Raw genomic sequence first — 13,122 nt, 5'->3', positions numbered from 1 at the left:
GCAAGAACAAAAGATAAGGTAAGAGTGGTAGGGAGATGGCGGTGTTGGAGGTAAATCCTGCGAGCTCGCTGGTAAACCGGGCAATCTACAGGAAAGTGAAGAACCGAAATAGGGACCCGACAAACCTCACAGAGAGGAATAGGGTGACGTTCCATGAAATACCCATGGGTAAGGTGAGTATGGCCAATACAGAGACGGAAAAGCACAGTCTCTCAAGTACAGCAACGGTGGTAAGAAGATGGCCACAAACCGAAAAGCGGTTTAATAGAATACAATTTGTTATGGTGCATGCCCGACCACCATTGTTGCCAGTGGCCATGAAGACGGGCTGAGTTGACCAGAAAATAATCTCTGAACAGAATACCCATATAGGAAACTGCAAGATCATGCACCACTGACTGCACAGCAGCATCTGCTCATTCATTGCCCTGCACTTCAACGTGTCCAGGGACCCAACAGAAAATGACATCCTTATTTTTGCTAGCCACACAGCACACCCATAGTTGAATACAAAAGACTAATGGATGAGGGGAATCAATTTGTTTAATGGCTTGTAAAGCCCTGAAAGAATCTGAAATGATCACGAATGTCGAAGGAAACGTATATGTAATACAGAGAAGAGCTGTGATAATGGCATACAACTTGGCAGTAAAAATGCTAGCCGAGTCTAACAAATGACCTTGGACAACATTGTCAGGGAACACCGCTGTGAACCCAACACCGTCATAAAATTTTGAACCAACTGTATAAACAGCAATGGCATGAGCATGTGATTGGAGGTGATCAAGAAAGAGAGCGAGAAGCAGTCATAGGTAGGAGAGCTTTGGCACACGGCAGTAGGGGGAGAACAGACATGAACCATCAGAACCTCCCAAGGGGGAAGGGAAAAGGGAGATGCTAAATGAACATACAAGGGAAGCAGCTGGAGAGAAGACGAGTGAAGATGAAGAGAAATCGGTCAGAATAAGAAGGGGCGTCGAACAAATAATGGGCTTCTACTAACGTCCGAGACCAACCTATACATAGACAGAACATGAAGGTCAAGAGAACAGACAAAGTAATGAAGGCAATGAGCATCCTGATGATCAGCTAAGGAAGGAACATTCACCTCAACATAGAGGCTTTCAACAGGGGATGAACGAAAGGCATCAAGCATAAACGTAAACCCTGATGGTGAAAGGGATCTAACCCAGAAAGAGCAATTTACCTGGAGTTTACCTGGAGAGAGTTCCGGGGGTCAATGCCCCCGTGGCCCGGTCTGTGACCAGGCCTCCTGGTGGATCAGAACCTGATCAACCAGGCTGTTGCTGCTGGCTGCACGCAAACCAACGTACGAGCCACAGCCCGGCTGGTCAGGAACCGACTTTAGGTGCTTGTCCAGTGCCAGCTTGAAGACTGCCAGGGGTCTGTTGGTAATCCCCCTTATGTATGCTGGGAGGCAGTTGAACAGTCTCGGGCCCCTGACACTTACTGTATGGTCTCTTAACGTGCTAGTGACACCCCTGCTTTTCATTGGGGGGATGTTGCAGCGTCTGCCAAGTCTTTTGCTTTCGTAGTGAGTGATTTTCGGGTGCAAGTTCGGTACTAGTCCCTCTAGGATTTTCCAGGTGTATATAATCATGTATCTCTCCCGCCTGCGTTCCAGGGAATACAGGTTTAGGAACCTCAAGCGCTCCCAGTAATCGAGGTGTTTTATCTCCGTTATGTGCGTCGTGAAGGCAGTAGGAGAAGCTGCAGAATAGACTGGGTTGCCATAATCCAGCTTGGACAAGACTAGGGCAGAAAGCAAACGGAGGAGAGTCCAACGATCTGCTCCCCATGAACAATGTGCAAGAATTTTAAGGAGATTCATTTGACCATGGCAGGCTGCCTTCAAAGAGGAAATGTGAGGTTTCCATGTCAACCAGCAATCAAAGAAAAGGCCAGGAAACTTGACCATATCACATTCTGGAATACATGAAGGCAATGAAATGGGTTTTCATACTTGAAAATTTAAATCCATGAGAAGTGGTCCAATGGAAAACTCGGTAAATCGCATCCTGAAGGGAGGCCACTACCAGGTGACAATCAGCGCCTGCGTAAGCTATAGAAAAGTCATCCACATAAAGTGACAACCAAAGAACGGAAGGTAGGTCATTTATAGCCAAGAAAAAAAGGGTAGTGCTAAGGACACAACCTTGTGGGACGCCTTCAGCCTGAACGAAGTCTGGGGAAAGTGAGGTGCCAACATGAACATGAAAATCTGTCAGATAAGAAAGCAGTAAGAAAAGTTGGTAGATTACCGTGGAGGCCTAAGGAGTGGGTTTGGTCTAAAATGTTATACCTCCAAGCGGTATCATATGCCTTCTCAAGATCAAAAAAGACCACTAGGATGGAGTGTTTGTTAGCAAAGGCATTTCACACATGCGTATCTAAGTGGAGCAAGGGGTCCAGAGTAGAGCGGTGCTTGCAAAAGCCATATTGGCGATGGGAAAGACTGTTGAGAGTCTCCAAGAACCATATCAGACATCTATTCACCAATCATTCCATCACCTTGCAGACTACACTGGTCAGGGCAGTGGGACGATAGTGAGAGGTATCAGGCCCCAAGGTGCCTGGTTTGCGAAATGGTAGTAGAATGGTAGATTTCCATTGTTGAGGGAGAACCCCTCGTGCCTGAATAAGATTGAAAAGACATAAAGGGACTATAAGGGCTGTAGAATGCAGATGTTGTAGCATACTGATATGAATATCATCAGGCCCAGCTGCTGGTGACTGGCAAGCGGAAAGCATGGATTCTAGCTCTAGGAGAGTGAAAGGTACGTTATACGGTTCCATTCCATTAGAGAAGAAATCCAAGGGCAATTGCTCCTTGGTAGACTGAGATGAAAGAAATGAGGGACAAAGGTGAAGCCCTTGGGAGACATGGACAAGATAGTTCCTGATTTCCATGGCAACTTCAAGAGGTTCCACAACACTAACACCAGCAACCCGCAAAACAGGAGCTGGGTTTGGAGTGTACTTGCCACACAACTTCAGTACCTTCTTCCAAACCGCACACACAGGAAGACGACGTAATGGTAGACACGTAGTCTTGCCAACGAGTGCGTTTAGTGTCGCGTATGATGTGGTGAACAACTGTCCTTGCCCGCTTAAAATCCAAAAGACAATCTGAGGTCCGATTATATTGATAACGGCCCCACGCAGCACGTTTCAAATGCACCGCATGGGCACATGCAGGAGACCACCAAGGCACACATGTCTGATAATACCTTCCTGAGGTTTGAGGAATAGAGTGTGACACTGCAATCAAAACTAAGGTCAAAAATTGGTGCACCAGTTCATCAGTAGAGGATGAAAGAGTCACAGTTCACTTGTGCAAATTGCCAACGAAGGCTACGAGGCAGTTGGGAATATACGTAGTATAAATAAGAAGAATAGGAAGGTGATGACTGTGTAAATCCGGGAGAACAGACCAAGGGTAATCAAGTGCAGTTGATGAGGAACAGATAGAAAGATCAATGCAAAAGAGAGACAGTGCGAGAGTCAAAATGGGTAGGAGCACCCATATTTAAAACATGAAGAGAATGAGAAGTGAGAAGAGTCTCCAACTGATCACCATGAGAGTCACATTGGGACCCTCCCCACAGATGATGGTGAATGTTAAAATCACCTAACAACAAGATGGGCAGTGGTAGAGAGATCAAAAACACAATATCCGAGATACAGAATGCATTGGAGGGGGAAAGATATAGAGAGCAAACTGTATACCATCTGTGCAAATAAATACGAGCTGCAGTATAATGCAGCAGAGAATGAACAAAAACTTGTTGATACGGTATACCAACACACACAAGAAGCGTGCTCTCATTAAATGATTCATCAGGAAAGGGATCAGAAGAATGTAACAGCACATAGCCCAAAATGGGACGAATAACAGCTGAACGAATTTTGGGCTCTTGTAACCCGACACATATTGGGGAAAACTGGGAGAGCAACACTTGGAGCTCCCCCGGTTACCTCTTAGGCCATGAATATTCCATTGTAAATAAGTCATTATTTGCAAAGACAGGTATGCCAACAATAAGAAGTGATAAAATCTATAGGCTATTAGGGTCAGTGAAATCAATGTGTTGGGGTAATGGTAAGTGTGTAAGCAAGGAGGAATCAGAATGCTGTAAAGGAAAAGATTGTTGTGAAGATCGTGAAAAAGAAGGGGTAGGAGGAGACGCATTGGCGTCCATCGAGGGTTTCGTCTCTGCAGTATAGTAGTTGGAGATAGCGTCAAGTGTCTCAGTGGATAAGGAAGATACTGAGACCATGATTTCAGAGACAGGTGAGGTAGAGCAAGTAGAGATGGGGGAGACTATGGAGGGAACCCAAAAGGTCTGAGAGGGGCAGGGAGTATGAACCTGGAGAGATGCACTGGTGGGGACCGAAGAGTTCTGCAGTGGAACAGGAGAGGAAGGAGGTTGCAAGGTAACCAGGGAAGAAGACTGGAGGGGGAAATAGGAGAAGAGGGGACTACATGAGGGGGAGGGGGGAGGTGAACCTCCAACTGTGTGTGAGAGTTAGAGAGGGGGTGAGAACTACGCACCAAGGTAGATAGATAGATTCAAATTCACAGGTGATAGGCGCGAAGAAGGTGTAGGTTTGTGAGGTCTCACAGACTGAGAAACTAGTAAGCGAGATGAAGAAATAGGAAGAGATATGGAGGTAGGAGTTTCAGAGGGTAAAACTGCAAAAGAATTAGAAACGGGCGACCCCATAAGACATGGTAGCAGAGGAGCTGGTAGGCGGGAGGACAGTCAAGGATGGAGGTCTTCGAGCTACTCGAGAATAAGGAACATGAATAAGATTTCCCTGAAGGCAGAGCTGAGAGACAGCCATAGCATAAGGTCTTCTCTTTAAGATGTTGGGTCCTATAGCCTCATAACATTGAGTTTCTCAGACCTCTCAAAAACAAAAATAAATTTATTTTACTATCAAAATTCTTTAAAAAGCAAAACTGTCTGTTTGTTATACTGTATTACATATGCACATTATGTATAGGCTTTACATGTTAAATAATATTTCCAGGCTGGATCACGAGCAGAGGTGCCAGCTGTGAACGGAGATGTAGAAGAAGATAAAAAGGAAGAGAAAGAAGGTGAAGATAAGGATGAGGGTGGAGAAAAGAAGGAACTTGAACCTGAAGATAAAGGTAAAGCAAATGGAAATGCATAAATTACTTACCTTTCTAAAATATATCAGTGTAATTCTAGATGACAGAAAATAAATTTTATCTGCAGGAAACAAACTCATCTGCAGAACAACACATCAAATATAGAATAATCATTTACAGCATTGGGGCTAGTAACCCCTTCTCCTGTATAAATTACTAAATTTGAAAAGACAAATTTTCATTTCTCTTTTTAGGTCACCCTGCCTTGGTGGGATATGGCCAGTTCATTGAAAAAAAAATTACAGTACTGTATTTTTATATCATTTATGCAAGTTGTGGTATACAACATTGTTTTGTTTACTCATTATATCCAAACATTACAATGTGTGATGATCACCGAGTTTCTGAAAAGAAGTTCTCCGTGTTTCTTCACATATATTCTCAGTTTTCTTTTCTAGTGTTGGCTTGTTTTTTCATACAACTATGGTTCTTTACTCTAAAGATTTTATTATTATTATTATTATTATTATTATTATTATTATTATTATTATTATTATTATTATTATTATTATACATAATCAAAAAGAAGCTCATTGTCTGACAGTTATGACTTCCTTCAATAACCCTTTAATATTTTAACTAGAAATCCTGAAAGGATTTTGAAATCGTAATATGTGATAGTTTGGCCCCTTTCTAAGGCCATTTTACTCTTGTATTTTTTTGAAACAGCCAGTAGTTTGAGCAATTGTTAATTAGGAGAGTCCCACCCGGGCTACAAAAATGATTCATGGGTAAACACACAAGTCATGTTGGAGCTCTCTGAAATGTCTAGGCAACTGATTTCTGGAAATTTTAGTCAACAGAAATGGTGTAAGGGGGGAAAATAAGTTAATATAAGTATTGAATAAACAAAGTATTTGCTGTATAAAAGATATAAAATGTGACAAAATTTAAAATTAAAAAAATATCTGCTAATACTCTAGAACTATTGGAAAACTAGACTTAACTTTATGAAAAAACACATCAAAGATTACTTATTACTTTTTATTACTGCTGACTGGGATTTTTCAAAGCAGATTCATATATCAGACAGATAGTGGATGATACTGCACATCTTGCACCATCATCTAGCCTAATACACTTACTGAAGTGTTAAGCAGCATTGACAGGTCTGCCTTTCCTTTTGGACCCCTCAAGAGAAGTTCCTTGATGCTGGTTAGGGGCTCTTGATCTAGGGAATTGGATTTGTGCTCCAGTTCCCTGAATTGAGTCTGAATGCCTTCCATCCTCGCCCACAGGCACTGTATAATCCTACAGATTTAGCACCCCCAATGATTATAATAATAATAATATCCTTCTGGAATTGAGGACTGGTACACTGACATGTATCTCTAAGAATCTGGAAGCAACAGAGATTTTTGTGATTATTATTATAATCAAAACTAAGTGCTAAAGCACCGGGGTCATACAGTGCTGCAGGGTAGGGGTTGTAAGATTGGTGAAGAGTGATAAAGGAAGTATAATCAAAGGCTTTGTAATAAATCTGTTGCTGTCAAAGAGGGGGGGTCTGTGTCAAAAGTGGGGCCGTCGGCGAGGAAAGGAATACCAACAGTAGGTTGGTATTCCTTTCTTCACCTTGGTCTTCCATAGGGATGGATTACCAATTCTATTTTATCTTGCTGTACCTACATATCTGCATTTGTACCTTTGCAGGTATGAAACTAAGTCAGTGCTAGTGAAGAGTTATCATCATAAATACCTGGCATGTCTGGTAAAAAATTTAAAAGCAACATTCAGCTGTGAACATTGATCCACATGCAGTAAAAGTTGAGGCCCCTTTTGCACGTGAGTGTCGTGGACAAAGCCACTTGCACTTGCTCTGCAAAAAACTGCACAAGAGGATATGAAATCTTCTTGAACTGTTTTGCTATAAATATTATAGATAAGTTTTTTGAAAAACTTATCCAGTGCTGTGTGTGTTATCATTGAAGTGCAAGATACTTAAAATTTGCACAAGTCTCTTGCCAGTAATAATCTGCAATACAAGGGACCCCTAGTCACCGTGGCTCCTGAATGATTTCCAAGAATATGAGGATGTCATTGAAGGATATCACCTCAGAAACATCAGTGTTGATTGTCATCTCTGCATGTGTTTAGTGTGGTCCACTAACACGTTGCAAATGCTTGCATTAAATACTCATAAGGGATCAGCACAGAAGCTGGAGCCTTGTGTTCACATTCTTCAAGTGGTGGCAAGTCTGTTTTGATCTCATGACCATTCTTTGCTTGAAGACGGGTGGTTGCTCCTCTCTCTACCTTCACACATTTGAGGTAGTTCCATTACTGAGATAGGGAGAAAGGGAATACAAAACAAAATAAAAGTGAATGTAAAAGACTTTGAAAGGGAGATGAATGGTAATAAATATTTAAATAAAAAAATTAAAGTTAAAACTAATAAAATTTAAATGCCTGCCATTTAAAATATTTAAATCCAAAATGTCAGTGAATACAACATTTAAAATTTAAATGCCTGGTATTTAACAATTTAAAAAAAATGAAAGATATTTAAATGCCTTCCCTTTTATTTACTGATCTTTCTTCTATGACCCCCTCTGTCAGTTCTAAGATGTAGTCATCATCATCATCAGTTACAGTGCACCACAAAATCAGTCATTTTGAGTAGGTGCCACCCATTATACAGCAAGACCTCAACTTGGCACCAAAAATTCTGCAGTTCTAAAATCTCCAGGGACCAACATGTCTGGTTACACTTTTACTTTATGTACCAAGGATAAAAAAGCAAGTGACAGTGGCATGAATACATATTTGGTTATCTACAGTAATACATACATCTCATTAGCCGATGGAAAATAAACATTGTATGGTATATCAGTGAAAAGTGAACACTGCAAAAGATGAATGGCTGAGAGCCTGTAGATATTGTGAAAGCACACGAGAGATGTAATAGCGAAGGTACGTGAGGAACAAAAGCTTCCACTCCAAAACATGACTTTCATGCACTACATAAAAATAGGAAACCATTAGATGTCAATTATTGTAGTGGAATTCATATGTTTAACAAACATGTTCATATGTTTGTATTTCGTGTTTACTACCAAGGTACATTTCATATAATTTGAAGTATGGTTTGTATTTATACGAATAATTACTTGACATCCAAATTAAAACCTACTGCATTGGTTTACCTTTAAGAAAGTTATTTTTAAAATGTTACTGCTGAAATGTTTGTATATTAACATCAACTTTAATGATTTCAGAAAAGAAGGAAGGTGAGGAAATCAAAGAGGATAAGCCAGAACAGAAGGAAGACGTCAAAGACAAAGAGGATGCTGCAAAGGAGGAAAAAAAGGAAGAAACTGAATCTGAGAAATGAAAAATGAAAAGGAGGAGTAAGAGTGAAGACTATTCTGACCTCTCCAAATTTCGTATCTGGATCAGTTTGAGTTTTGATAGTCCGACTGACTGTGGGGCAATGGTTCAAACCTACAAGTAGAGGAGAGTGTTCACAGAACTTTTGGGAAGAATGTCTATATGTGGAGTCCATTATTGTTTTGTCTGTTGAAAGGTGCTCAATGTTTTATGTTTTTCAATATTTCATAAGTAGTTTTTTTTTTTAGTCAGGTTTGTTTTCAGTATTAATGTATTACCAATGCATATCTACTTATAAATGTGTGTGTATTGAGTCAGTGTGAAGTCTGAAAGGATTTGTATGTTACTACAGTAATCAACGATTTGAGAAAAAATTGGAGTGGAAAATAACTATTCAAAGTAGCATGGAATCGGTAATGCAGATGAATAGGCTGAGAACAAGATTCTTTCCTCATGATTTGACAATAACTTATCCAAAGTTACAATCTTTGCAGCTTAAAACAGGATCTTCTATTTAATTGAGGTGCCTTGATTTTGTGAAACCTTGATGTGATAGCAGTCAGGCCAGACAAGAGGGATAGTCTTAAAACTCTTGGGAATTGCAAATCCACACTGGCATTTAATTTACTCTGCCTTATTCAAGTGCATCTGATATTTATTACAGATTTATACATAGATTTGATTATCTTACTCTATTAACCTGTTTAATACTCCCATGACTCAAACTCCTCAAGATTAAACAAAGATTGGCAGTAGCACGTACAGTTGACAAGGGAGTAGTGAAAGACAATATTGGCATATTAGCCAAAAAAAGATTAAGCAGTGAATATAATATTTTGAGGAAATTACATCAAGGAAGAGAGGATAATGGCTATGTTTACAGCATATCTTTAGAATTATTTAAGGCAAATATTAGTCATGAATACTGTTTGCAAAATGCCATTGTATTCCATGATGGAATATCATGTTATTAGTGGTAATATTTATCTAACAAGGTGAGTCCACAAAACCTTAATGCTCAGAAGCAAACAAGACTACTTACAATTTAACTTAATATCTGGCACATGTCTTCCTCTTTCTCTCTGCTGGATTTATATTTACTAAGGGGATATGGCCAGTATTTAAGTATGTTTCTTGGTATGGAGGTTTTGAGGATTTACCTTATATCTGTGATTAAGTAATTGGTCATGACAAGAATATTCTCCATGCTTACAATTTGTAGTAGCATTTTCTTATGAATGTATATATTTTTACTATTTCTTAATTTTGTATGCACTTGTATGAAATGTCAAATGATGTGATATTTTTGTTATTGCTCAATTTAGTTTGCGTAGAGTGAAATTCTCATGATGAAAGGTTTCCGCCATAGAGCGTGCATTCTTGCACAAAAAAACAAAAAACACAAAAGTAGAAACTCTGGTAGCTTTTGTACCAGCTATAATATTCTTATAACTTCATCATTGATTCTTGTATAATGGGAAATTGTAGTAAAGGCACATTTTTTTTTTATGTATCAAAATGTTGAAGCATTTTTTCTTCATGCTGCTGCAATAGGTTGTAAGTCTAAATTATTTGATACTTTGAGGGAGTTTTCCCCACAATGACACTGGTAAGGTAAATCTTTAATATTTAGCAAGTCATTGAAAAGAAAAGTTCCCTTTGATGGCCTGTTCAAGATGAAAAATTTATGTGTATTAATCATTAAAGTGCTTCTAACATCATTAATTTCTCTGGTTTGCACAAAAAAAAATAAGAAAATGAAAGTAGGTCCATATTTAGGATTATGAGATTCACAAATGCAAGTCTTTAATATGAATGACTTGAATCTGTCCATACCATAATGTGAGACCCCAGAAGTTTAAATATATGTTGGCTGGACTATCCTAATGGAGGTAACACTGAGTTAATGCCTTTAATGTCAGTAATGACTTAATGTGTGTAGCTTTTGAGGTTGTTTACCTCATCCACTGGCTAGCATTCCTTCATTTATTTTATACATTAGATTTATTCCTCTTAAATGGGTAGGATGTGCCATGCCTACCATTATGCATTATTTCATTATTTTAATAATTTGCAAGGAGTAAAATCACTCCCAGGCAACCCTTACAAGTTCTTTTGGTGTTCCTGTTTCTCTTCATGACACTTATAACTACAAAAAAATAAAAATAGCCTCCAGGTATGTTTGATAAGATGGCTTATGGGTAGACCAGCGTCGCTAAACTGTGACAGTCGATAAAAGTGGACGATTTATCTTTTACAAAGAGTGTTAACCTAATAACTTCCATCATAGGCCAAAACTTGTCACACCAAATTATATATATCCAAAGGTAGATAGGTTTTTGATATATTTAACTAAAGGCCGCCTTCACCCTGCCAATACTGCCAAATCTCGTGGGGCCAATGCTGCAGTGTCAGTTTGATATATAAAGTATTCGTTTGAGGCAGATTCCATAATGCATTATACTCTTAAGCCTGATGGGTTGCTTTTAGAAATGAGTATCATGTCAGTCAGCAGAAACTGGTCAAATGCACAAAGCTTTAGAGGGCCATTTGTAATTATTAGTTTTTGCACACAAGAATGTCAAATACTTTGTCATTCCCTTTTTTATTCTCATTTGAAGAATAGAGGAGAAATTAAATTTTCTTTGTGAAATATTTCTATTTTAAAAGACATACATGTGAGAATTAGTAATAATAAAGAATGAGTATATTCCAGAATGTTGATAATGTAATTATAGATGGCCCTTAAGTTATAAATGTGATTTAGGAATTAATTCTTGGCAACGTCCATCTGATAACTTATCCCTCTGCTCCTCCACTCGAATGGTAAAGCACTGAATGAATTCCATTTAGTGCGTAGCTGGATGAATATAATGCAAGAGCCAGACAAGTTCGCTGCTAGAGTTGGTGTAAGTAAGGCTGGAGCCACATAAATATTAGGCCAGAAAAAACCAAAGTGTTCACATGGATATTAATATATGAAGCTCCACAGTGAAGACAGTATTACAGATAGTGAATCATTATCTTATGCATGTTGGAAGAATGCAGTTTTGAATTGTCAGTGATGGCCTAGGTTTGAAGTGGGTTGTGATGGATTCGTGGTGCATCATGAACAGTAAAGGCTACGTCTGTATGTGGTATTTTATTAATCCTTTCAAATTTCCCATTCATTTATTGTTGATGGTACTGTATGACTCACACTGGTTGACTCATTTTTATGAATATAATAATTTACTCTTGCTGGAGCTGGGTCTTGTTAAAATCATACCTGTTTTGTATAAATTTAGAATAAACAATTGGAGGAGAGTTGACTGATATTTTTTTAATCAGGCTTAAACTTTAAAACCATTTGATTTGGACCCAAAAATAATAATGAAAAATGTGGTCAGTAATGTATATTAGTGTCTAAGGGATTTATAAATATGATTTTTGTTTTAGGAAAGTGTATTATTATTATTATAATCAAAAAGAAGCGCTATAGGAAAGTGTAGATATAGCTGAAAATGATTGGGTTGCAGAGCTTCTTCATGATTATGATTAGGCGACATTAAGTTAAACTTTTTGTGTACGAGTGAGCTGTCTGGTGGGCATTTTGCTCATCCGAGCTATGATTCACAGAGTTTAGTTTTTCATTGCTGTATGACCCTTGTAGGTTTAGCCTTCTTTTTATTATAATAATAATTATTAGTTTTTCCTTTCCCTGAAATCTGATGTCCAAGCATTCATTACTAGATTTATCACCCATTCCCTGGATCAAAATTGATTGCCTCCCATTTCCTGGACACTGATGACCTTTATGGGTGTAGGGCTTTTCTCTAAATACACCTTGCCAAACTCAAACTTTTGCAAATTCCCCTTTAATTCTTTGAAATCCTGTCACCTGATAATAACTGTGACAACTCCTTACCTTTATTGTCATCACCCTTATTAACCCTTACTTAGATCCTGTATCAACTCCTACCCTGCAGTGCTGTATGACCCTGATAGGTTTAGTGCTTCCCTTTGATTATGATAAGAGTAATATACTGTATATCAGATTTTTTTTTAAGTCCACAAATTTCCCTAACACCAACCTGAAGGAAACTACTCCAGCAACCACCCAACATCCAACCCCATTACCAGAAAAAGAATGCAAAATTTTTTGCTCCATTACCCTCATAGCTGCAATCTATGATCTCTACAGCAATATAGTGCAGGAAAATCAGCACCAAAAATAATCTCAGGATACAGAAAAACCCAGATGAGGAAAGCTACTACTATCTACTATCTCATCTGATGGCTAGGGCCAGTGCTGTTGCCCTCACCATCTTTACTGCTGAAACCATAAATAGAACCAATCTAAAAGATTTTTCTCTACACTCCTTCAAGAGTTTTGAGAGTACCCAAAGCTGGCGTATATCAAAGGAGCATGTTTGTAAGGCAAACTGGGTAGTAGATAACCAGTCATCCTCAGATTTCATTCCTCTTCAAAAATTGAAGTCATTCAGTCCTCCACAAGTTAGTAAAAAAATGTTTGTAAAAGAGTGTATCACTGAAAAAACAAAGCCTTTCGTTCAGGTTAACTGGCATTATTATTCTAATTAATTTAA

General features: G+C 38.7%; 1 protein-coding gene and 1 long non-coding RNA gene across 7 annotated transcripts in view; one reads left to right on the top strand and one right to left on the bottom strand.

The window, feature by feature from the left end:
• The window catches only part of LOC138852624 (uncharacterized), a 356,307-nt gene extending 344,641 nt beyond the window's left edge, over positions 1 to 11,666 (top strand). For all 5 annotated transcript variants that reach the window (XM_070084400.1, XM_070084399.1, XM_070084397.1 and 2 more), the window contains exons 8-9: positions 5,059 to 5,182; positions 8,422 to 11,666. In XM_070084400.1, the coding sequence (XP_069940501.1) occupies positions 5,059 to 5,182; positions 8,422 to 8,537 (240 nt within the window). In that variant the 3' untranslated portion in view covers positions 8,538 to 11,666. The remainder of the gene's footprint in view (positions 1 to 5,058; positions 5,183 to 8,421) is intronic.
• The window catches only part of LOC138852625 (uncharacterized), a 46,974-nt gene continuing 40,333 nt past the window's right edge, over positions 6,482 to 13,122 (bottom strand). For both annotated transcript variants that reach the window (XR_011391920.1, XR_011391921.1), the window contains exon 3: positions 6,482 to 7,486. This is a non-coding gene — a long non-coding RNA (uncharacterized lncRNA). The remainder of the gene's footprint in view (positions 7,487 to 13,122) is intronic.

The sequence above is a fragment of the Cherax quadricarinatus genome, chromosome 13 (assembly GCF_038502225.1).
Source record: "Cherax quadricarinatus isolate ZL_2023a chromosome 13, ASM3850222v1, whole genome shotgun sequence".
Classification (NCBI taxonomy): domain Eukaryota; kingdom Metazoa; phylum Arthropoda; class Malacostraca; order Decapoda; family Parastacidae; genus Cherax; species Cherax quadricarinatus.
The sequence above is the reverse complement of the archived record's forward strand: the minus strand, read 5'-3'. Positions and strand labels throughout refer to the sequence as shown.